Source organism: Centroberyx affinis, unplaced genomic scaffold (assembly GCF_046629955.1).
Source record: "Centroberyx affinis isolate AG114_WGS23_722 - 3 ecotype Tasmania unplaced genomic scaffold, CSIRO-AGI_Caff_v1 ptg007301l_1, whole genome shotgun sequence".
NCBI classification, from domain to species: Eukaryota; Metazoa; Chordata; class Actinopteri; order Beryciformes; family Berycidae; genus Centroberyx; species Centroberyx affinis.
In genome coordinates, this window is record NW_027283688.1 from 17,501 (window position 1) to 38,643 (window position 21,143).

The window sequence follows — 21,143 nt, forward strand, 5'->3', positions numbered from 1 at the left end:
GCATAATATAGGCTATATATTATTGGATTGTTATTTGTCATTTGCACTTTTATCTTGATGATGCTAGTGTCATTTATTAAAAGCATTCTGTTTTTGAAAAAAAATATTTTATTTGTTCAGTATTTACAATGTTGCATGTTTGTTTTGATTTTGATGTCTTAACAATGAAACTAAGTTCCTGAAAGTAAAATAAGTTGTTTATGTGAAAAATGCAGCATTTGGTCGGATTTATATGCATCATATGGAATTTGTGTCGATGCAGATTTGATTCATGAGTGCTTGAAATAGCGGGGGGGCCCCCAAACAAGATTTTCCATAGGGCCTCCAAAAAGCTAGAAACAGCTCTGCAGAGAGGAGTTTGGGTGGGCTTACATTAGAGGGGCCCATGAGGGTGTAATATAGGCCTATGGCACCTGTGTGAATGTGTCCCTGTCTGTGTGTGTATGCTGTTTGTATGCACAGTGATAGATGTACACATTCCCCTTCAGAGTAGGGTTAGGGTAGGATTAGAAAAGAAGGGTTTATATGAGAATGTCATACGTACTGTATAGTATGTGTGTGTGTGTGTGTGTGTATGTGTCACAATGCACTATAGGGTGTATGTGTGTGTCGTTATGTGTATTAGTGTGCAGTGGGGTGGTCTTAGAGCAGAAAGGTTCTTAGAGGCTCCTATGTATAACGTGTGTGTGTGTGAGAGGGGGATATATGAGGGTCTCAAATCCCCTGCAATCTCCTTTGAGAGATGTGTGTGTGTCCACCTGCTGCATGACAATTGTCCACCATTGTGCGGACTGAGTACTATCACAATGTCTGCAGCCTAAATGCGGGGGGCTTGCACTAGCGTTACATTACAACATCTTTGTCATCTCTCTCTGCTTTATCTCTTTTCCTTTCAGCTCCACCTTTGTTTTGTTTTGACCTACAGTATACTCAGTCTCTCTTTCCCATACTATTTCACAAAAATTGCGAACAATTTATGCATATTTTCTTTATCTATCTTATTAAACACAACCTAGACTCCCTTGCTTTAATCCTCCCACCTACCGTTCTTGCATCACTTTCACTCTTTCCTTCGCTCTCCATCTCTATCCCCTTTTCTATGTTGCTCCCTCTCTTTTTCTCACTCTCATCCATTTCTCTTTTTCTCTCTCGCTCTCTTGCTCTCCCCATTTCATCCCCCCATCCCTCCCTCTACCACACTTTGCCTTCCTCCCCTCCTCCTCCTCTCTCTCCCTCCTCCCCACTCCCCTTTATCCCTCTCTCTCAATAAGGGAGTGATAGATGCAGGTTGTCAGGTGTCGCTGGACTGACGCCACGGCAACAGCAGCTGCCAGAGCCACTTCCTCCATGCTGCGACACACACACACACACACACACACACACACACACACCACTAATTCCTTCCTACATCCATGTGCCCAATCCTCCCTCCCCCTTCTCCTCTCTTTCTCTCACTCTGTCTCAAGTTATTGTTTATCCAGAATGTTGGTGTACCTCCTCTCCTCTCCTCTCCTCCCCTTTCCTCTCCTCTCCTCTCCTTCCCTATCCCATCCTCTTTTCTCCTCTCCTTCTCTATCCCATCCTCTCCTCCCTGTCCAGCTGGAGGTGTTTTTTTGGTGATTACCTGCGGTTTTATTGGCTAATGGGTTGAAACATACCAATATGTCTGCCGCTGCCCATCCGAGGCTGGCCCTGCGTTCCAGCCAAGATACACACACACACACACGCACATAAACATAGGCATATGTGCACAGACATACACATAAACCTGTGCTCGTATACATGGATGAACACAAACCCACACATGCAGACACACACACATACACACAGGCCTGTCTGCAGAAGGGTTTGGCTCGTATGAGGGCCAAAGATAATGTCATGACCCATTTGTTCCAGTGAATCCAAGTCTGCTCAGCCTGCATCTGAACAAATATAAACAGAACCATCTAGAATCTCCACCACAACACTGTGATTGTAGCACAAACGTAGGTGCAAATTGTTTTTATTTTTTACACACATACACACAAAAAACTACCTACTGAGATTTGTTCTCATTATTACATTGCATTGCCAGTTTTACTAGCTAAATTCTGATCAAAAACGTACTGCTAATCTTCTATTATTGTAATTGCTCCATTCATTTCAATAATAGGTTATGTCCATTTAAACTTGGGAAATTGCTATTGTTATTGTATTCATTCGTTTTTTGTTGGGGGGCATTTTGTCTTCCTCATTGACCCAGGATGTAAAAGATACATAGAGAGAGAGAGAGAGAGAGCATTCTACTAAATCTATTGAAGGTCATAGGTTCTGGTGTCAACATGGCATCATATCCATAGGTGTGTCAAGCTGTTGTATTTAATCTGCAACTCTTTCCTCACCTATGTGACCTTTAACAAGCCCTCTAAATGAAATGAGGCAGGTGGAATAGAGAATTGTTTAAGTTGCATTAGATACTAAACACATGACTGATGAATTAGGGGTTAAACCTATACGCAAAGTGAGTACAAGGTCATGTGTGTGTGTAGTTGCTATCTATTCGTGTGCGTTGGTGTCCATGTGTGGATGTGCATCCTTGAATGTATGTGTGTGTGCGTCTGCCATTATCTCTGCATGTGCGTGCTCCAATCTCTTTGTCAGAATTGCACTGTGTCCTGATCCCATCCCATAATATAAACACGTACAGGTCATCTCTGGTTAGTGACCATCTAGTGGATCTAAGACTCAGGCCGCCCCCGTCTCTCTCTGGGGCTTTACTGGGAAAGCTGCTTATCACAGGAAAAAGAAAACAGCGACAGATACAGCAGGTGGATGGATGGATAGATGGATGGATGGAAAGACAGATAGAGGAATCCTGTCTGATGTGACTGACTGACTGAATGGATGGATGATGAATGGATGGCTGACTGACTGGCTGCTTGGCTATTTGATGAATGGCAGTCTGACTGGATGACTGACCGACTGTATGCCTGGCTAGATGATTGATTGGGCCATAATATGTGCTCATTAGTAATGAAAAAGTTTGAACAAATCTTTAAAAATTATGACTGTAACACAAAGTCAGGTTCATGACAGGCTTACAGACTGTCTGACTTGATGGTCAGCCTTCCCACTATGGCCCTGATGTAAAATTCCATGACTTTTCATAAATGAGATTCCATGACCTAAAAATTTGTAAAATTCAATCAATACCTTTGTAAAATTCCCTGATATTCCCTGTCTTCTGCAGGAAATGTATTCAATTTCACTGACTTTCCTTGTCTGAAATACACCTATAATTTCATGATATTCCAGATCGTCCATGACCCATGGGAACCCAGGATGGTGGACTAATTGATAGACTGGCTGAATGAATCGCTGGCTGGTTGAATGAATGACTGACTGGCTGACTGACTGACTGACTAATTTTCTGGCTTGCTGGATGGCTAACTGGCTGTCTGTCTGATTGACTTGTCTTGTATCTGGAAGGGTAAAGGCAGGATACAATGGTAATGGAGCTGGGAGTTGAGTTACACTAAATGCCCACAGAAGCTGGAGGGCACAGTCCAAATACCTGTGCATTCCCTAGACTACTACTAGCCCTAACAAGAGACGAGTGAAGGATTACTGATCTTAATTCCTGGTACTCTTCTCATCATGTGGATTACTGCTCTATCCCTTCTCTCCTCTAACCCCCTGACATGAACTCCTGACCTCTAGACACAGCCTCCGACCTTAGACTGACACTAGGTTATCACCTGGAAAACAGGCTTAGAGCTAACACCCTGCCTATGGAGCATTAGCAGCTAGATCTGGGGATGCAAACACTACCTGGAAATTACTCTTTGCTGTTGACCAGGAAGAGGTCAAGGTTGTGGGTGAAAGGTGTCTGGGGGTTGGTGTGTATGTGTGTGAGTGATTGGATGTTTGTGTGTGTTTGTGTGTGTGTGCGTGCACATGACAGACAGAGAAATAGAGAAGGAGAGAGAGAGGGGGAAAGTACAATATGTTGGGTGTCCTGGTTGCTTAGTTGGCTAAGGCACGTATAATATAACAACAATGTTCTGGGTTCGAACCTGGCCTGGGATCTTTGTTGCATGTCCTCTCTCTCTCCTTTCCTTGTTTCTCTCTACTATCTAATAAAGGCAAAAAAGCCACCAAAATATCTACTAAAATGAAAATACTGTATGTTATGGAAGAATAAGTCAATATCATGGTTCAAGTGTTAGTGTGTGTAATTTAGTTGAATTATAGAGAGCAAAAGAGATACAGAGCTTATTTGTAGGCTGGATGTGTGCAGTGTTTCTGTGAAAGCTCTTGCCTTTTAAAGGACCCTATTCAAATTAATATGGGGGACACTCCAACTTCACCTTTAGCCTCTGACCTCCAATCCCTCACTGCTAACCCCTCATTGTATTCTTCTGTCATGCTGAGTTTATGTGCCTTCATGTACATTCATGGGGTGAGAAAGACTTTACCTTCCTTCTAGAGACATTGAGATAAGAATACAGAAAGACAGAAAGAGACAAATAAAGACAGAATGGAAGCCACCCACCGATGGTGCACACAGAAACAGAGAATGCAGACCAACCTTGGATGGTGCGTTTGAAGAAAGCCTTGCAGGCCTCGCAGGACGCCACTCCATAGTGGTACCCTGACGCAATGTCCCCGCACACCAGGCACAGCCTCTTGGGCATCGAATTCAACATGTACTCGCACTTAATCTGTGAATCTTCCCCGATAGTCGACGAACAGTCCTCGTAACGCTTCGATCCGGGGCCTCCGGTGGGACCAAGGGGCCCTGCGTTGGAGCCATAGAGGCTCGGGGAGTCTAAGCCGTTGGGGTGGCCGTTCATGGTGGACGAATAGGAGCCCGAGGCGTCACTGGAGCCGCCGGGGGAGTGGTGGTTTAGGCTGTCAGTCAGAGAGGCAGGACTAGACGGCTCAGTCTTTATATAAGAGGACGGACAGTTGGACTCAAGGTGGCGCTCCTTACTGGACATTCTGCAGAGAAGCCTGAAGGAGCGAGAGAGGAGGAGAAAGGGATGGAAATATTAGTAATGGATATTACAGAGAGAGACATGAGAGAGGGAAAGGAAGGCAGGGAGGGTCAGAAGAAAGGAGGGAAGGACAAAATTAAAACAATATTCAATTACTGAAAATTATGTTTTGATTCCTCAATGTTCTGTATTTTTGTACTGTGGAGCAGCAAGAAAAATGGTGCTCCAGGAACATTAAACATTACATTAAAATTGAAACCTACATCACAGTTACATCAAACCTAGCTTAAAAAATAGACAATATCTTTGTTAACAAGCCAAGGGGATACTCAGTAACATCACAAGTAAAAGTGCCGGTCGCCTGCTCTAGAATTTAAACACATATTAACATTGAAAACGCACATTAGTATTGATAAATGAGGACCACTGTTACGTGGAAGCAGGTTAATTCTGATAATAACAATCATTTGTTCTAATGCTGTCGTATTTCCTCACTGTCACTTTCTATGATGGATTTATGCTGTTTCAGGTTCTACAAATCACACACACACACACACACACACACACACACACACACACACACACACACACACAATCCATCCATCATATTTTGTTATTGTGTGATTGTTTTTGAAAAAAGAAGAGGAATGATAAAGAGAGATAGACAGAGAGAGAGAAAGATGGGAGAGAGAGGGGGTGGAGATACAAAAAAGAGGGAGAGAAAGAGAATGTGTGAAAAAGATTGTGGTTTGTTTGGGGAACCAGGGGTAAAAGAAAGTAGTAGAAAGGCATGTATAGTATCACTCACACACACACACACACACACACACAGACACAATCGTACGCACACTCAGGGCCGACGGCCATCCGTCACTCTCCAGTCAATAGCAGCTTGTTCTACATGAAGGTAATCAGTAAGCAGCCTCTCTGCTGCTCAATCATCCCAAAGACAGCCACACACACAAACACGCTCACACATACACACAAATACACATGCACACACATACAAATATGGAGACACACACATACAGACAGAGTAGCATACAGTCATACATGTACACACACAAACACACACAGAGTAGATACAAGTTAAAAAAAGAAAGGGTGAGCCATGCAATACTAAACAGACATTTTTTTTTTAATCTCTTCTCCTATTTAGCACCAAACTGTTACTATCTTCCTTTCTTCTTCTCTGCTTTTCCTCTCCCGTCCTCTCCTTTTCCTCCCTCCCATCCCATCCCCCTCTCCTCTCCTCCTCTCCCTCTCCCCGAGGAGGCTGACTGGTGTCTTGTTAATGGCAGTTGTAATTAACAGCTATCTCCTCTCTGTCCGTATCTCTCCATCCCTCCCTTTGTCTACCTTACTATCTATCTGCCTGTCTTCCTATCACTTCCTATTCACTACCATCTCTCTTTCTCTTGCTTTCTCTTTCTCCCTCTCTCCCACTGCGCTCTCTGTCTCTCTTCCTCTGTCTCTTTCTCCATCTCTGCCCACTCTCTCTCCTTCTCTTCCTTTCTCCTTCTTTGCGTTACCTCTCTCTATTTCTCTCTCCTGCTCTCTCCCTGCCCCCCCACCCCCCGCCCTCTTTCTCTCTCTTCTCATTGTTAAAGGCAGAAAGCACAAAAGGGGTTTTTAATTAAGGCAGGATGCTGCTAAACGAGGGGCTTCTAAAGTCCAGCCGGCCTGTAAAAGATCCCTGTTCTACAGGGACCCATAAAACACCGATGGAGCCTGACAGAGACGGGTGGGGGGTGGAGGCTGGGGAGGGGTCGGAGGTGTGTGTGTGGGGGGGTGGGCTAGAAGAGATAGATAGAAATGGATACAAAGAGACAAAAAATTCTAATCACTTAAAATTCTAATCAACCACGTTATTATGAATAGCTGATTCATATTACAACTCCAAACAGAACACATTGGCCTCATCTCTTTCTCTAGAAAGTAAATTCAGTCGGTTTTGGTTTGGGATCAGATGCACTCCGCTGATGTGTGTGTGTGTGTGTGTGTGTGTGTTCATCTGTGTCTAACTGTGTCAACCAGTGGGGGGTTTACATTGTGTTGAGCGAGTCCAGTTGACTGTCAGACTTCATCACTGAAGCGAGACACATCAATGTGTGTGTGCGGGAGTGTGTTTTTTGCGTATGCAACAATGTAGTAGAGGTGATTTCCAGGATGCATCTTAATGCATACAGCCACCTAATCTGTGTAGATGTGGTGCTATCACTATAGCCCATTAATACAACAACTCCCTCCCTTTTAGAGAGACCCCCAAAAACCAGACTGTAATCTGTACCCTGGCCTCCACCTCTTCTTACCTTTTCTTTTCCACCCCTGTCTCTCTTCATATCCTGCTAATTCTATGACTCCATTAATTGTGGCCTGTGGTATTCACCACTGTCTATAAATCCATTTATCAGATGCTAAGGTAGGTCTTTATTTGAGAGAGAGAGAGAGAGAGAGAGAGAGAGAGAGAGAGAGGGAGAGAGAGAGGGAGAGAGAGAGAGAGAGAGAGAGAGAGAGGGAGGGAGGGAGAAGGAGTAGCATAGGGAGACTCAGTGGACAGAAAGAAATTTAGATGGGGGAGAGAGTGATGCAGATGGCACAGGTTTGTCTACATATTCTCGAGGAGGAAGAGAAAACCCTGCGGTGACAGACAGGGAAGAGGAGAGCAGACCCATTTGAGTAGATGATGTGACGGTGATGATTTAATCTGTCTTTTTTCCCCCCACTCTTTTCACTCTTTCTTGCCCCCTCCCTCCAACCGTCAATCCCTCTGAGTGCCATTAAGTGAAAGAGTTTAAGTGCCAAAAGATCTCAGATGATTTCCTTCCTTCCTTCTCTCTCTCTCAAATTCTCATCTATCTCTCTTTCCTTTTCCCTCTCCTTTCCCTCTCTGATCTCCCTTTCTCCCCCTCTCATCTCATCTTTTTTCTTTGCTCTCTCTCTCTCTCTCTCTCTCTCGCTCTGCTTATGAATGAAAAATAATGGCAGTCGGAGGGGGGAGGAATGAAAAGAATAAAAAGAAGACATGCGTTCAGAGAAGAGGAGTAGAGGGGAGAAGATTAAGAAATCACAGCCAGTGCGCTGTGCCGAGAGGTTGAATGCATTTATGTATGTATGTTATCAGTATAATTATGGCTCTATATAGTGACGGCTCAGTGCTGAAAGAGCGCTCTTATTGTGCCTGTCTGCTCTTCAGACGAATATGGAGAAAGAAGTAAGGGTTTGGGTCTCGTTTTTTTTATCAATTCTTTGTGTTTTTTATGTGTTTAAAGAGATTTACAGAGAGGAAAAGGCTTGAGTGTATTTTTTTCCCTCTATTTTCACATTTGCACGAGGGGTTCAAAGACATGAACAGTGCGTTACGAGAAGATTACAGCAAAACACAAAGAAGTGAAGTCATCAGATTTTTGTATTGCCTGTTTTGCTTTAATTCTGTTTGAGGAAAAGGGGTTTGAATCTCATTTTCATCCTGTCATTCTGTACATTTTGATGCTTTTCAGTGGAAGAGAAGCATATTATAAAATGATTATTAAAAACTCAAAGAAGTAGCAAGTTATCAGGTTTTTGTTTGTTGTCGTTACCTTGATTCAGTTGAAGAAAAGAGTATTTATCTCTTTTTTGCTTTCTTCAAGTTTGAATGAGCTAAAATAAAGGAGACATCATGATACTAAAATCAACCGATTTTTTTATTTTCCATCTCCTTCAATATATTTGATGAAAAAGAGTTTCAGTTGTTTAATTCTTTAAGTTTTGTGCATATCTATGTTTTATAAGGGCACCTTATTCATATTTAACAAAGCAGATAAATGGCAGATAACTTTCCTCATTTTGTTTTTGGTGATACAAGATTCACATATACAACATATAACATAAAGAACGCCACTTGGTGGACGTTTTCAAGTGCCATATTAGCGGTGGGACAACATTTTCTTTTCACCTCTTTTAACAAACTCTTTCACAGTGAATCATAGTGGATCGATTCAGGGCCGATTTAATTTATTCACCTTTGTAAAAATGACTCCAGGTATGAGTATTAGTGCCTCAAGTAACATTTAGCACACATACAGTGTCTTCGACACCAAGTAGATATGAGACTGTCTCACACAAATAGCCTGAGCAACGGGACAAAAGAGGCTGTTTAGTCCCTGCAGACATCAAATATTCAGCAGGCCTATTTACCTGCCTCTTACTGAGGGAGAACACACACACACACACACACACACACACACACACACACACACACACACACACACACACACACACACAAACCAGAGAGATTACTGCCTCCCCTTGTCTCCATTTCCACCTCAATCCCTGTCATTTTCTCTTTCTCTACCTTCTTTTTCCAGTTTTTTCTCTCGCTCCTTGAAGTGATGCATGGTGACTCGTGAAAGAGAGATAAAGAAATACATGGATACATGGAGAGAGAGAGCGATAGAGAGAGGAAAGAATGAGGCAAATAGACAGAGGAGGGGGCAGAGAAAGAAAGAAAGAGAGAAAGGAAGGAAGAAAGAAAAGAAAGAAAGAAAGAAAGAAAGTGAGTTTGTTTTTGCGTGTGTGTGTGTTTTGAGGGGAGGTGGGCCACTTTGGTATGACAAGCTGTCATTAGAGCGGTGGGCTGATGCAGTGTCCTGACAACTGGCAGGGACAAATATACAATCATCGTATTAGACCAACTACTCTCTCCCTCACTCTCTGCCTCTCTCTCTCCTGTTCCCTCGTGTTTCTTCGCTCTCTCTTTCCGTGTGTCCTCTCACTCCCTTATTATATACAATCTTTGTACGATCGCCTCGCCAGACGGCGGCCACAAACACACACTGATCCTTAAACAACTCCAAACTGTCTTCGTCTCCTCCAGGGTGGTGGAGATGAAGGGAGAGAAATGTAATACGATTTCTGATCACCAAAGGAGAAGAGAAGAGAAGAGAAGAGAAGAGAAGAGAAGGGCAGATTCTGTGCATTTCTGTGCATTGGTGGTAATGACATATAGAGCTAATTCTCAGTTTATTTGAATGTAATCTTGGCTCTCTGGCTCCCTAGCTGATCAGCTGTCTTCATCTCTTCTATGGAGAGCACAGTTACATTATGCTATTTGGCTTGAGAGTTAGCAGACATGCATATATTAAAGCACTGCTTATAGAACAATGTGATTTATTATTAAATTCCAGATGACCTGTTGTCTTACCATTCTAAAAAGGTTTAGCTGTATCGCTGTATACATCTCTACATTGCAACAGTCCATGCAAACTAATAGATAAAGAACCCAGAAGTACGTTCTCCTGTCACATGACATCATCAAAAGTAATTTGCATGCGAAGAGGATTATGGGAGATGAAAATTGCAGCTAAAATGTGAAGATTTATAGTTTAAATGACATTTTCAAAATAATACAACTTTTACTTGTTTTTATTAATTAGATACTGCTCAATAAAGAACAGACTTGATTCGTACAAAATGCCTTTTTCCACACCACGACAAAATCCATTGCTTCCAGGTACAGCAGAGTGAAGTGTCTCACTTCCAGTTGCCCTGGATAAATTTGGCTCTTGAAGACCACGATCCCGTGGTAAAAATGGGGGAACTGCAGTGGAGCAGAACAAGAGAAGGAGACGAGAGGAAAGAAGAGTGGTAGCAAAAGAGAGAGAGAGAAAGGAGAAGTGCTGACAACGTAGCTAACACAGGTTGGCTAATACCTTTCCATCACACCAAGCATTGTGCTCCCGACGCTGATAAGAACACACAGTCCAATAAGCAAAAAAAAAAAAAAAAAAACCCTTTCACAATTCTATCTAGATACCGGCAATGCTTTGGGATGGAGAGAAAGTGGAGGAAGGAGGGAAGACGGAAAAGGGGGGGAGGAAAGAAAATACATTGAATTAAAGAATGGAGGTAGGAGGGAAGGAGGGGAATAGGAGCAAAATGCATTTACATTTCCATAGTCAAATGAATAGGATGATTTCATCAATAGACTGAATTGCTTTTTCAGCCCCCACACTCCTGTGTTTATTTTTCTTTCTTTGCTCTGTTTCTCCCTCTATTTTACTCTCTTTTCAGCGCTGTCCTATCTGTGGAGGGTTGTTGAACTGCTTGTTGAATTGTTAGTTCGATACATGCTGCTGCAAGTGCAGACAAACGCACACACGCACACACACACACACACACACATAGACTTCACTTGTTAGTTGAACACATCGATTCAAAAGGAGTAGGTTACTGCTGTTCTTGTAAAGAATTACAGTGGAAACTCATTTCCTATTTTCTGGCGGCTGAATTGTAGGGCAGGGACATGGAAAACAACAGAAGACAGACAAACACACACACACACTTTATATTTATTATATTATAAGAACTCTGACTAGAGCATGGACCATAGGGCTAGGAACTTGAGATATACACAGTATATATATGTATACAGTATATGTGTGTGTGTGTGTGTGTGTGAGAGAGAGAGAGAGAGAGAGAGAGTCATTGCCCATGCGTCTGTGCCATTTTTCTGTGTACGTCTATAATTGTATGTCTCTGTATATGTGTGTGTAAGTGTGTTGCATGTGTATTATTTAAAGTGTAGTTAAGTGAATAAAATGTACATAGTTTAGAAAGAGACAGAGAAAGAGAGAGAGGGAAAGAGGGAGTGAAAGTGTGTGTACTCCATAGACTCACAGTGTGTGGATGATTATAGTTGTTTTCAGGGATACAAAGGAATGAAAAAAATAATATAATTCCCACTGCGACAGTCAATCTAAACCACTCTGCCTCCTACTGAGAGCACACTCTCTCTTTCTCTCTTCATCTCTCTCTCTACCTCTCTCTCTCTCACACACACACAGACACATACACACTCTGTCTGTTTCTTTCTCTCCCTCTCTTGCACACAAACACCCCATCACACACACCCAAACCATCTTACACCCCCACACACATACACACACACACACACACACACACACACACCAGGGAGCAGATCAATTGTTACAGTGTTAGTCGGGCAGGAAACCTGTAATTCACTTCATTGGCTGCAGAATAAACCCCTGATTACATACAATCAATGTGATAATGGCTAAAACACATTCTGCCCAATGGGCTGTCTGGCTATAAAGACAGGGAGAGGAAATGTGTGTGTGTCTGTCTCTGTATTTATTTGTGTGTGTGTGTGTGTGTGTGTGTGCCTGTGATTATACAGTACGACTCCATCTAGGTGTGTGTTTGCATATTAATGTCACACACAGACACAGACACGCACACACACTTTGTGAATTGAATTGGAGAAGACTCACAGAAAGGCACTAGTGGGGCTATCGCTGTGTTATAATGCATGGAGTTTATACAGTATACACACACACACACACACTTTCCATGGATGTGAATGGAAAAACAGTGGGGGACCGCTCACACTGGGCTAGCTCAGCCAAACCCCTATTGATTAAGAATTATGTGCTTTCCAAACTGGAGACAGCAAACTATGAAGGAATATCATGTTGAGTCCAGTGATATCAATACACCTCAAGTGTCTTCAAACATCTTGTAGCACTGTCATTTTGAACTTGTTTCATGTCATTTCTTCTTCGCTTTTACTCTGTTCCATTCAGTACCAGTCAATTTCATTCTCCTCTCCTCTCCTCTCCTCTCCTTGTGATTGTTCTCCAAAATATTGAGGGGATTCCTTTTCCTGTCTTCCCCTCTCAAATTTATACACGGTCTATATAAAGGATGATTTCAACTTGAGAGTCATCCTGCGGCAGTGTAGTTGTTTAAGTGGAAAAATATGAAGAGGGTGTGCTTCTTCAGGGCTGAATGGGAGGGCAGCGCACTGTTAAACCGTGTGTGTGTGTGTGTATGTGTGTGTGTGTGTGTGTGTCAGATGGGAATCTTGATGATTTAGGTCATTTTCTTGCGGCGCTGTGGCTGATAAGTGTGTTGCTGCCAGGCACTATCTCTGTCACTGTGTCTCTCTCTCTCTCTCTCCCTCTCTCTCTACCTCCCTCTTTCTCCTTCCACCTCTCTCTCTTTCTGTCTCCTTTATCTGCCGTTTGTCATTGTATCTGTAAGGGTGGTTGTCCCCTCTAAGAACAGTGCTTCAAACCTCCGCAACATCTCAACTCCATCCAGCAAACCTCACATTGGCAATACAGATAACACACAAGCTATCTACGTACTATATTAATACAGTAATTTCTTTGCCACAAATACAGTTACTGCATATTGAATGTGTAATTTGGTTCTAGTTGGGGGCTCAGCAGGCTAAATTGCATGTACTTGTGAAACAGTGGACAATCCCTCTCATGACCTCCAGCCTCAAACCTTCCTTGTCAATGAAATTATTGAATGCATCCTCTTGTTAGCTAAACCTTTGAAAGAAAATTCATGGGGCAAACATGAATTTAGATGTCCACAATCCTGCTTCTTACAAAAATATGTAATGAAAAAACATTTGTTTTGTTAAAAGTGCTTAAATAAATTAGATTTGATGTGAATGATCACATTTCCATGCTGCTTATTCACATGGTATTGATGTGAAATGGCTGTGAAGGGATATAAAGGGATATAAATTGTAGACTGGTTCCTTTCTAAAGGAAAGGTCACTCGATCAAAGTCGCAGTGTTCATCTCTCTCTCTTTCTGTGTGTGTATGTGTGTGTGTGTGCGTGTGGATTAGCAGTGTTATCGGCGAGCATTAGGGGTGCAACGACCCCTCCAAACACTCGGCGACACTTGCCATTGTGGCTGACACACACACACACACACACACACACACAAACACACAGCCATTCATTCGGGTACAGTGCAGAGTGTACTGGAGTAAATAAACTCTGGACTTCCTCAATCTGCTGCGGTCCTTCCTCTCTCTCTCTCTCTCTCTCTCTTTCTCTCTCACACACACACACACACACACACACACTCACACACATACAGAGATAAGGACTGGGCCAGGTGCCGTATCAAATGAAATTGCACATAAGTATAATAAAACAAGTGTTAAAAAAAAAATACCCCCCCGTCGGATTAAAAACACATTTTATTAAGCAGATGGTGAAAGAGGATTTCCACTCTAGTAAATATGACAGGGCTTTCAAATGTGACACGGGAGGGAGGTAGGGAGAGGGGAGAGGGAAATAGAGAAAGAAAAAAAAGGAGAAAGAGAGCAATTCTGTGAAAGAGAGGAGAGGGAAAGAGAGAAGAGAAAGAGATATAGAGATAAAGAGAGAGAGAGTGTGTGTAGTAAAAGCAGTAAAATGGTGGGGAAGAGTGTGGGATTTGAGGGAATGATGGGAGAGGAGGTGAGGAGAGGGCAGGAGACATGGGAGGAAAGGAGAGGAGATGCAAGAAAGAGAGGAGAAACAAGGAAGAGCGGAGGAGAGGGGAGGAAGGGAAAGTAAAGGAAAAATGAGAGGAGAGGAGAGGGGAGGAGAGGAGAGGAGAGGAAAGGAGAGGAGAGGAGAAGAGAGGAGAGGAGAGGAGAGGAGAGGAGAGGAGAGGAGAGTGAGTGCGGCTCCAAAGCTGCATTCTTTAAGCAGATCAGATTTGGGGAAATTGGGCTGTCACTACAGGATTGTGCTGATTTACACCTATCCATCAGAGAGAGCGAGCGAGAGAGAGAAGCAGAGAGAAAGGGTCAGAGAGAGAGAGTATGTACAATAATGTACAGACTCAGTGAACACAGCATGGCTATTGAGAAAGGCCTCTACAGACATGCTATGTTTATTCTGCATGCTAAATGAGCTAGAAACAGAATTACACTTCTCACCTCATATCCCAAATACCATAGTTTCAAGTGAAAAATCTGCAACATTATCACATAAATAAAAGTCTTTTGGTGTTTTGCTACTCTCTATTGAAAATTGATGTAACACAATCTACTTTTTGTTTCAAAAGTAGGTATACAAATGAAAAACAAAGCAGAATAATTTAGTCATTCTAACAAAATAAACATTCAATAGTCACTAAATAATATAGGTGTATGTGGAAAAAGGAAAAATATATCCAGCATTAATAATGCATATAAAAATGTATACCCAAACATCTAAGTGATTCTAAGTGCCAAAATGTGGTTAAATAGCAGCTAAATTTGTCACACCTTGCCAAAACCCAAGGACAACCATTGGAGACTAAGATTGATTCAACTGATGTCAATCATTAGTTCAAGTTTACTATGAATTATGCAGAATCATTTTTCATTAACATCTGTTCATATTTGCCTTCTTAGTTAGATAGCTTGTATATATAATAACCTATAACACTGTCACTGTCGAGTGAAAACGTATCGCCAAAATGCCAACTTTTCAGGATCTCAGAAAAACAGGCTTGTTTTTAGCTTAATAGCAGTGCATTTTTAATGTTATCCAATGGGTTTTGAAGGGACTTCATCAGCCCAAGAGGTCAGGGAATTTTCATAACCCATAGAGGAGCATATAATCCTACAATTAAAGTAAAAACATGAAAATCACCAAAAGTGCACTTACAAGCTTTTCACACGACAACAGTGAATATGTATATTGTCTTCCTTGTGCTTTGGAAATGTAATGCATTTTACCATGCCAATAAAGCATCTTTTGAACTGAATTGATTGAACTATCAGCAGCAACACGAGCTGCTGTTGACGCTTGCCTCCTCTCCCTCCTTTCCTGCTCTACCTATCTTTCTCCCTCCCATTCATTCCTCCTCCCCCCTCTCCCTCCCTCCCTCCCGTCCCGTCTCCCTCCCTCCCCTCATTGCTGGCTGAAGCACCTTACCGCCTCTCTCCTGGACCATCTGTTAGGGAATCTAATTCACATCCAGTCATAATCAGGTTTGCTGGAGTACCCACTGTCTCTGTCTGTCTCTGTTCCTGTCTGTCTGTCAGCCTGCCTGTCTGTCTCTGTCTGTCTCTGTTCCTGTCTGTCTGTCAGCCTGCCTGTCTGTCTCTGTCTGCTTGTCTCTCTGTGTCTGTTTCTATCCCTCCTTTATCTTGTTCTGTCTGTCTCTGTCTTTCATTCTTAGTTTCTGTTTCTCTTTCCAGCTCTCTTTTTTCGCTGTGTTTCTGTATCTGAAGCTCCCTGTCTTTCTCTGTCTGTCCATCTCAGTTAAATTCAATTCAATTCAATTTGCACTTTTGACATGGTTTGCTAAGGCAACTTTTATAAAGAACAAATATCTCTAAATATCTCTCCCCTCACATCACTTTTCCCTCTCTTTTTAACTTCTCATGTCTCTTCTTCTAGAAAAAACAAAACTAGAACTAGAAAAAGCTAGAATAGAAAAAGCCAGAAAGGAAAAACAAATTCAGCTACTCTTATAGGTTGATGGATGTTCTAAAAAAAAATATTTACTGGGATGGAAAACCCAACGTGTTTCAGCAGAAAGTCTTCCTCAGGGTTCTCAGAGAATATGAGCATACTGAATTTGTTCTTCCGTTCCATCCCTCTTCCCCTCCAATTCCCTGTTTCCTTCTTTTGTCTTTCTCTCTCACCCGTTCACTTGCTCTCTCCCCTCAGTCAACTTTTGGTGTTCAAACTATTCAGCTGTATTGTAACGCATCCTCATCAAGCTGCTGTCCATTGGGGCCGGTCATTACAGCTCTAGCTTCGTTTTCACGTTTTTTTTTTTAATGGAAAGGCACGGTTATGTTTTCCTGACAACTCAAAGAGCTGAGTGTGTTTTTAAAACAGAATGCCCAGTGCAAGGATTTCAATAATATTTCAGCTTTTTGCATGGAAAGACATTTTCAATAGCAGAAGTAATGTCTTAAGTGTAGGCTGGTGTGTTGTGCTATGTGTGTGTATGTGTGTGTCTGTGTGTGTATGTGTGTGTCTGTGACTGAGTGTAAGGGGAGCTGAGGTGAAGGGGGTGGAAGTTAATGAGAGGTGAGATGTCTGAACCCCTCGCACTCTTTCTCTCTCTCTCTCCCTCTCTTTCTCTCTCTCTCTCTCTCTCTCTCGCTCCAGCAGTAATCCTCTTCTATAAATCTGCAATCCAATCAGCGTTGTCTACACACTCACACACACGCACACACACCCACCCACACACACACAGAGCTGTTGGGAGGCCCATCTGTGTGTTAAGGCAATCTGCTTTATCATTATGATTACATTGGGCTCAGTTTACAGCGAAGGGTGTGTATGTGTGTATGTGTGTGTGTGTGTGTGTGTGTGTGTCTGTGTGCACGGATGCAAGCGCGCCCTGGCTGCCTGACATTAATCACATTCCCATGGTTTGATGGCCTAAATAAAAAGCGGAATAATATTGTCGCTGTCCAATGAAAACCACAGATCTCCAAAAACAAATCAGGAATTTCTTAGGGATTCAGATAATAATAAATTTGAGCAACTTTCCAGGAACTAAAGCAAATTAAACTTTTTATTATTATGTTTTTTAACAACATAAATGCTTCTGATGGATTTTAAGAAAGGTGCATGATGTGAAAATGGATGATGCAGAGTGATGACATTCTCCATGGTAACAACAGATTCTAATGTGTTCAATCAATAATTTACTTTCCCAAACTAAAATGGATGATGGGAACAAAACTGAACAATTAAAATAGGAGTTTATCAGGTCTACACATTTCTAGCTGTCTTTTACAGTAGGTGTTCCGTTTGTGTGTGTATGTGTATTTGTGTGTGTGCGCGTGTGTGTATAAATCGTGTTACTAAATCTCATCAACACAGTTGGAGATCAGACATCCTGGAGTGAGTGTTCATGTGATCTTATACTGTGCTCTGTGTGTGTGTGTGTGTGTGTGTGTGTGTGTGTGTGTGTCAGTGTCAGTGTCTAAGTGTGAGGTGAGTTGAGGTGAAGTGATTGGTTGGTGCAACTGACATCTTGATATTGTGCGTTATCAAGTATCGCTTTCAGGCTGCAAATTTATCTGCATCTTCACTGTTAGGTCTCTGATTATATTAATTCTTATTTTGTTTTTAATGTCATAAAATGAATCACATGAAATCCATCACTATATTCTTTTGTATGTATATGGATGTATACATTGTAAAAAAAAAAAAAAAAAGCTTAGGAGGGATGTTTTATTTTATCATGATAACACATTATTGATTGCACAGAATGTGTCTTGAGAGAAGTTGTGAAGACTGAAACCAGCAACATTATCTGCCAGTGTAGAAAGGTCTTCACTTCTTAAGCTTGTCATTAGTTGGCAGTTGAATTTGTAATATTAATTCCAGTTTGTTTTAACTTGGTCCAACACTTGGACCTCTGCAGGGGAAATCATGTTCCCCAATTCCAGGAGTGTGTGTGTGTGTGTGTGTGTGTGTGTCTAACTTCCAGCCATGGCGTGACTCCCTAGCCCCTGGCAAACCTTTACACCTCTCATCATCAGACCTCACTGTCTGCCAACACACACACACACACACACACACACACACACACACACACACATTAACACAGTGCCAGTAACGCGCTTGTTTGTGATTGGCTGAGAGCCTGCGTGAGAATGGCATGCCAGACCTCTAATTGGCTTGACCCAGACTAACCCTGAAATCCTATTGGACTAAGACGGTGGAAGTCCCAGTCTACAGTCTGCACACAGACACACACAGACACATACACACACACACAACACACACACCACACACACACACACTTTGAAGGGCTTCGAATGAGCCTAACAATGCACCGGTCAATAGTACTCTAATGGGTCCAATAATACAACAACAATAATAACATTAAAAAAAAAAATTACACTAACATTCATCAAGGTAATTTTGACATTGTTACCATGCAGCATAATTCCTAATAAGTACTAGTAAGCAGACTTTTGGCCAATATCACTTATTGTTATTACTTAACAATAACAATATTACTAAAAAAGTGAGTTCCAGGTAGTAAAAGCTTGATCCCTAAAGGCTTCAAATATTTCCAGACCCCTCAGTATCAGAAGATATACAGATACAAGAGAGAGACAGAGAAGGAGAGAGAGGAGGGGAAAGAGAGAGCATGAGGGAAAAAAAATATGAATGTGTGTCTGTGTTTCATGTATCAAGCCTACACTGTGTTTTAACATGAAACAAGCCGTTTATTTACAGTATATGTTCTAAAAATGGACCAAGGCAGTGCTCAGTTTCACCTGCCTCCGGTTCACACTATAAACACACTCACTGAACTGTTTTCCAACAGGGCAATTCAGAGTGAAATGCCTCTTTGGTTGAAGATTTTCAGTTTTTAGTGCACATAGTGGGTGGCAGGGTGGACTAGTGGTTAAAGAGCCTGTTGTTCAACCAGATGACAAGTTCAGGCCCACGTGTTGCCAAGCATTTACACTGCTGAAGTGTCCTTGAGCAAGACGCTGAATCTGTCCTTCCTGTGTTACTCCCTATATATTATATTACATAAGTGCTACAAGGGAAGGATAAGTAATCAGCAGTTGTCACTATAGGGTTTGGCCGATGCACGATGTCATCGGACATCGACGATGGGCTGCGTCAGTGCCGATGTGACTTTTTCAAGTGCCGATGTTGAGCTTTTGGTTTTTTTTCATCAACAGAATATTTGGAGGGCTTCATTTCAAAACGCTATATATTCATTTTGGAAACCTTTTGCTACCTGAAATGAATCAGGCAATATTTGAAAAAACAACTGATCCTGTTCTCAAAAAAGGAACTATTTTAAAAGCAAATGTCTTAAGATGACTCCTACCGAACTAACCCATAATGTGCTTTCAGCAATCAATACGGGAGAGTGGGTGTCATTTTTAAAAAAATGGTGAATATCATTTTGGAAAGAAATTCTACATTTTAAAAATAACATTTTGCTTTTGCAATGTAGCCATTAGTCAAAACGGCAAAATCAGTGAAGAAGAGGTTAAGAACAATGCTCAGCCCAGTCAGCGGAAGAAAAGAGAAGAGCCTTAGGTGACACACACACAGAAACACACACACACACACACACACACACACAGCTGCTGAGAGGCAGCGAGCAAAGCCCTTTCTCCTCACTTTAAGCATGTTCTTAAATGTTTATCTGGAAACAATGTTGTTTTCCTCAAAATGCTATAGCCAAATTGATAATGAAACTTGCATTAATCCCTCCCCTTGCCTGATGTCATCGGCCAATGGATGTTTGACTGGGCGATGTGATGATGTGTATGACATCAAACAACCCTATTGGCCAGGCAAGGCACCCGAAAAAAGTGCCTCTTTCATATTGTGGAAAAAACATCAAACTAACACATCTAGAAACAAGGGAAAGTAGAGCCAGGCAAAACTATTTGGTCCACGGTTATCTTTTAAAGGTCTCATATTTTATTCTTTTTTAGCAATTTAACACAGGTCCCTGTGGTATTTTAAAAACATTTGTGAAGTGTATAGCAAAATAAAACACCTAAATCCAGCTTTTGTAGTGTTCCAGCATCGCAGTGTCTCCATTGTAAAGAACAGGCTGTTTTCTGTTGGCGGTGATTTTATGCTAATGAACCACTGCTCTGATTGGCTGCCTCATCGGACGGTTGGGCGAAAATGAGATGTGGTGAGTGGGAGCGGTTATTCACCTTGGGGCGGTCAAACGCAGATTGTCGGCCCTGAATGATGTCACTAACAGCTCCAAATCAAAACGGCTTGTAGAAGTTTCAGATTTCACATTTGTATTAGATACACTGACAAAATGCTTACATATGCAAGGGCAAGGAAAAAACTGTTTTGTACAATATGGGACCGTGAAAGAAGCAATTTTGCCTGTTTGCAAATACTGATATTGAGACGACAATGAAGCTCCAGGGCAGCTGAGGTCAAAGGTTAACTTCTCTGGAACTTCTGTGAAGATGTATATGCCTAAAACTTAAAATCTTTCAAATTCAAATTACTATGTGGAGGAACGAAAGGAGGTGGCTGACTTAAAATAAGTTATTTAACAGCATGAAATCATCATTTGAAACAACAGATTTTGGAAAAAGCGAGACAGAATGACAATTTAGCTGTGCACTAACTGCCGTTGTAAGTAAGTGTGTAAGTAACACATCACCCAATAGCTTCAAATATGGAAAAATAGAAATAGGAACATATGAATTAGAAAATAGATTAGAGAATATTGAGATTCATTTGATTTACATAGCGTTCACACCACACGCAGAAATGCAGACATACACACACACTTACACACATAGCCTGGCAAGCATTCATGGACGTACAAATGGAGAGACATTTTACTCCAAATCCAATACCGCATCATCTTTCTTTCTTTTACA

General features: G+C 41.8%; 1 protein-coding gene across 1 annotated transcript in view; it reads right to left on the reverse strand.

Annotated features, from left to right (window-relative positions):
* Positions 1 to 21,143, reverse strand: part of LOC139639442 (estrogen-related receptor gamma-like) — a gene marked incomplete at its 3' end in the record, with an annotated part of 40,246 nt that overhangs the window by 3,924 nt on the left and 15,179 nt on the right. The window contains exon 3 of the mRNA XM_071513530.1: positions 4,571 to 4,995. Within this exon, the coding sequence (XP_071369631.1) occupies positions 4,571 to 4,995 (425 nt within the window). The remainder of the gene's footprint in view (positions 1 to 4,570; positions 4,996 to 21,143) is intronic.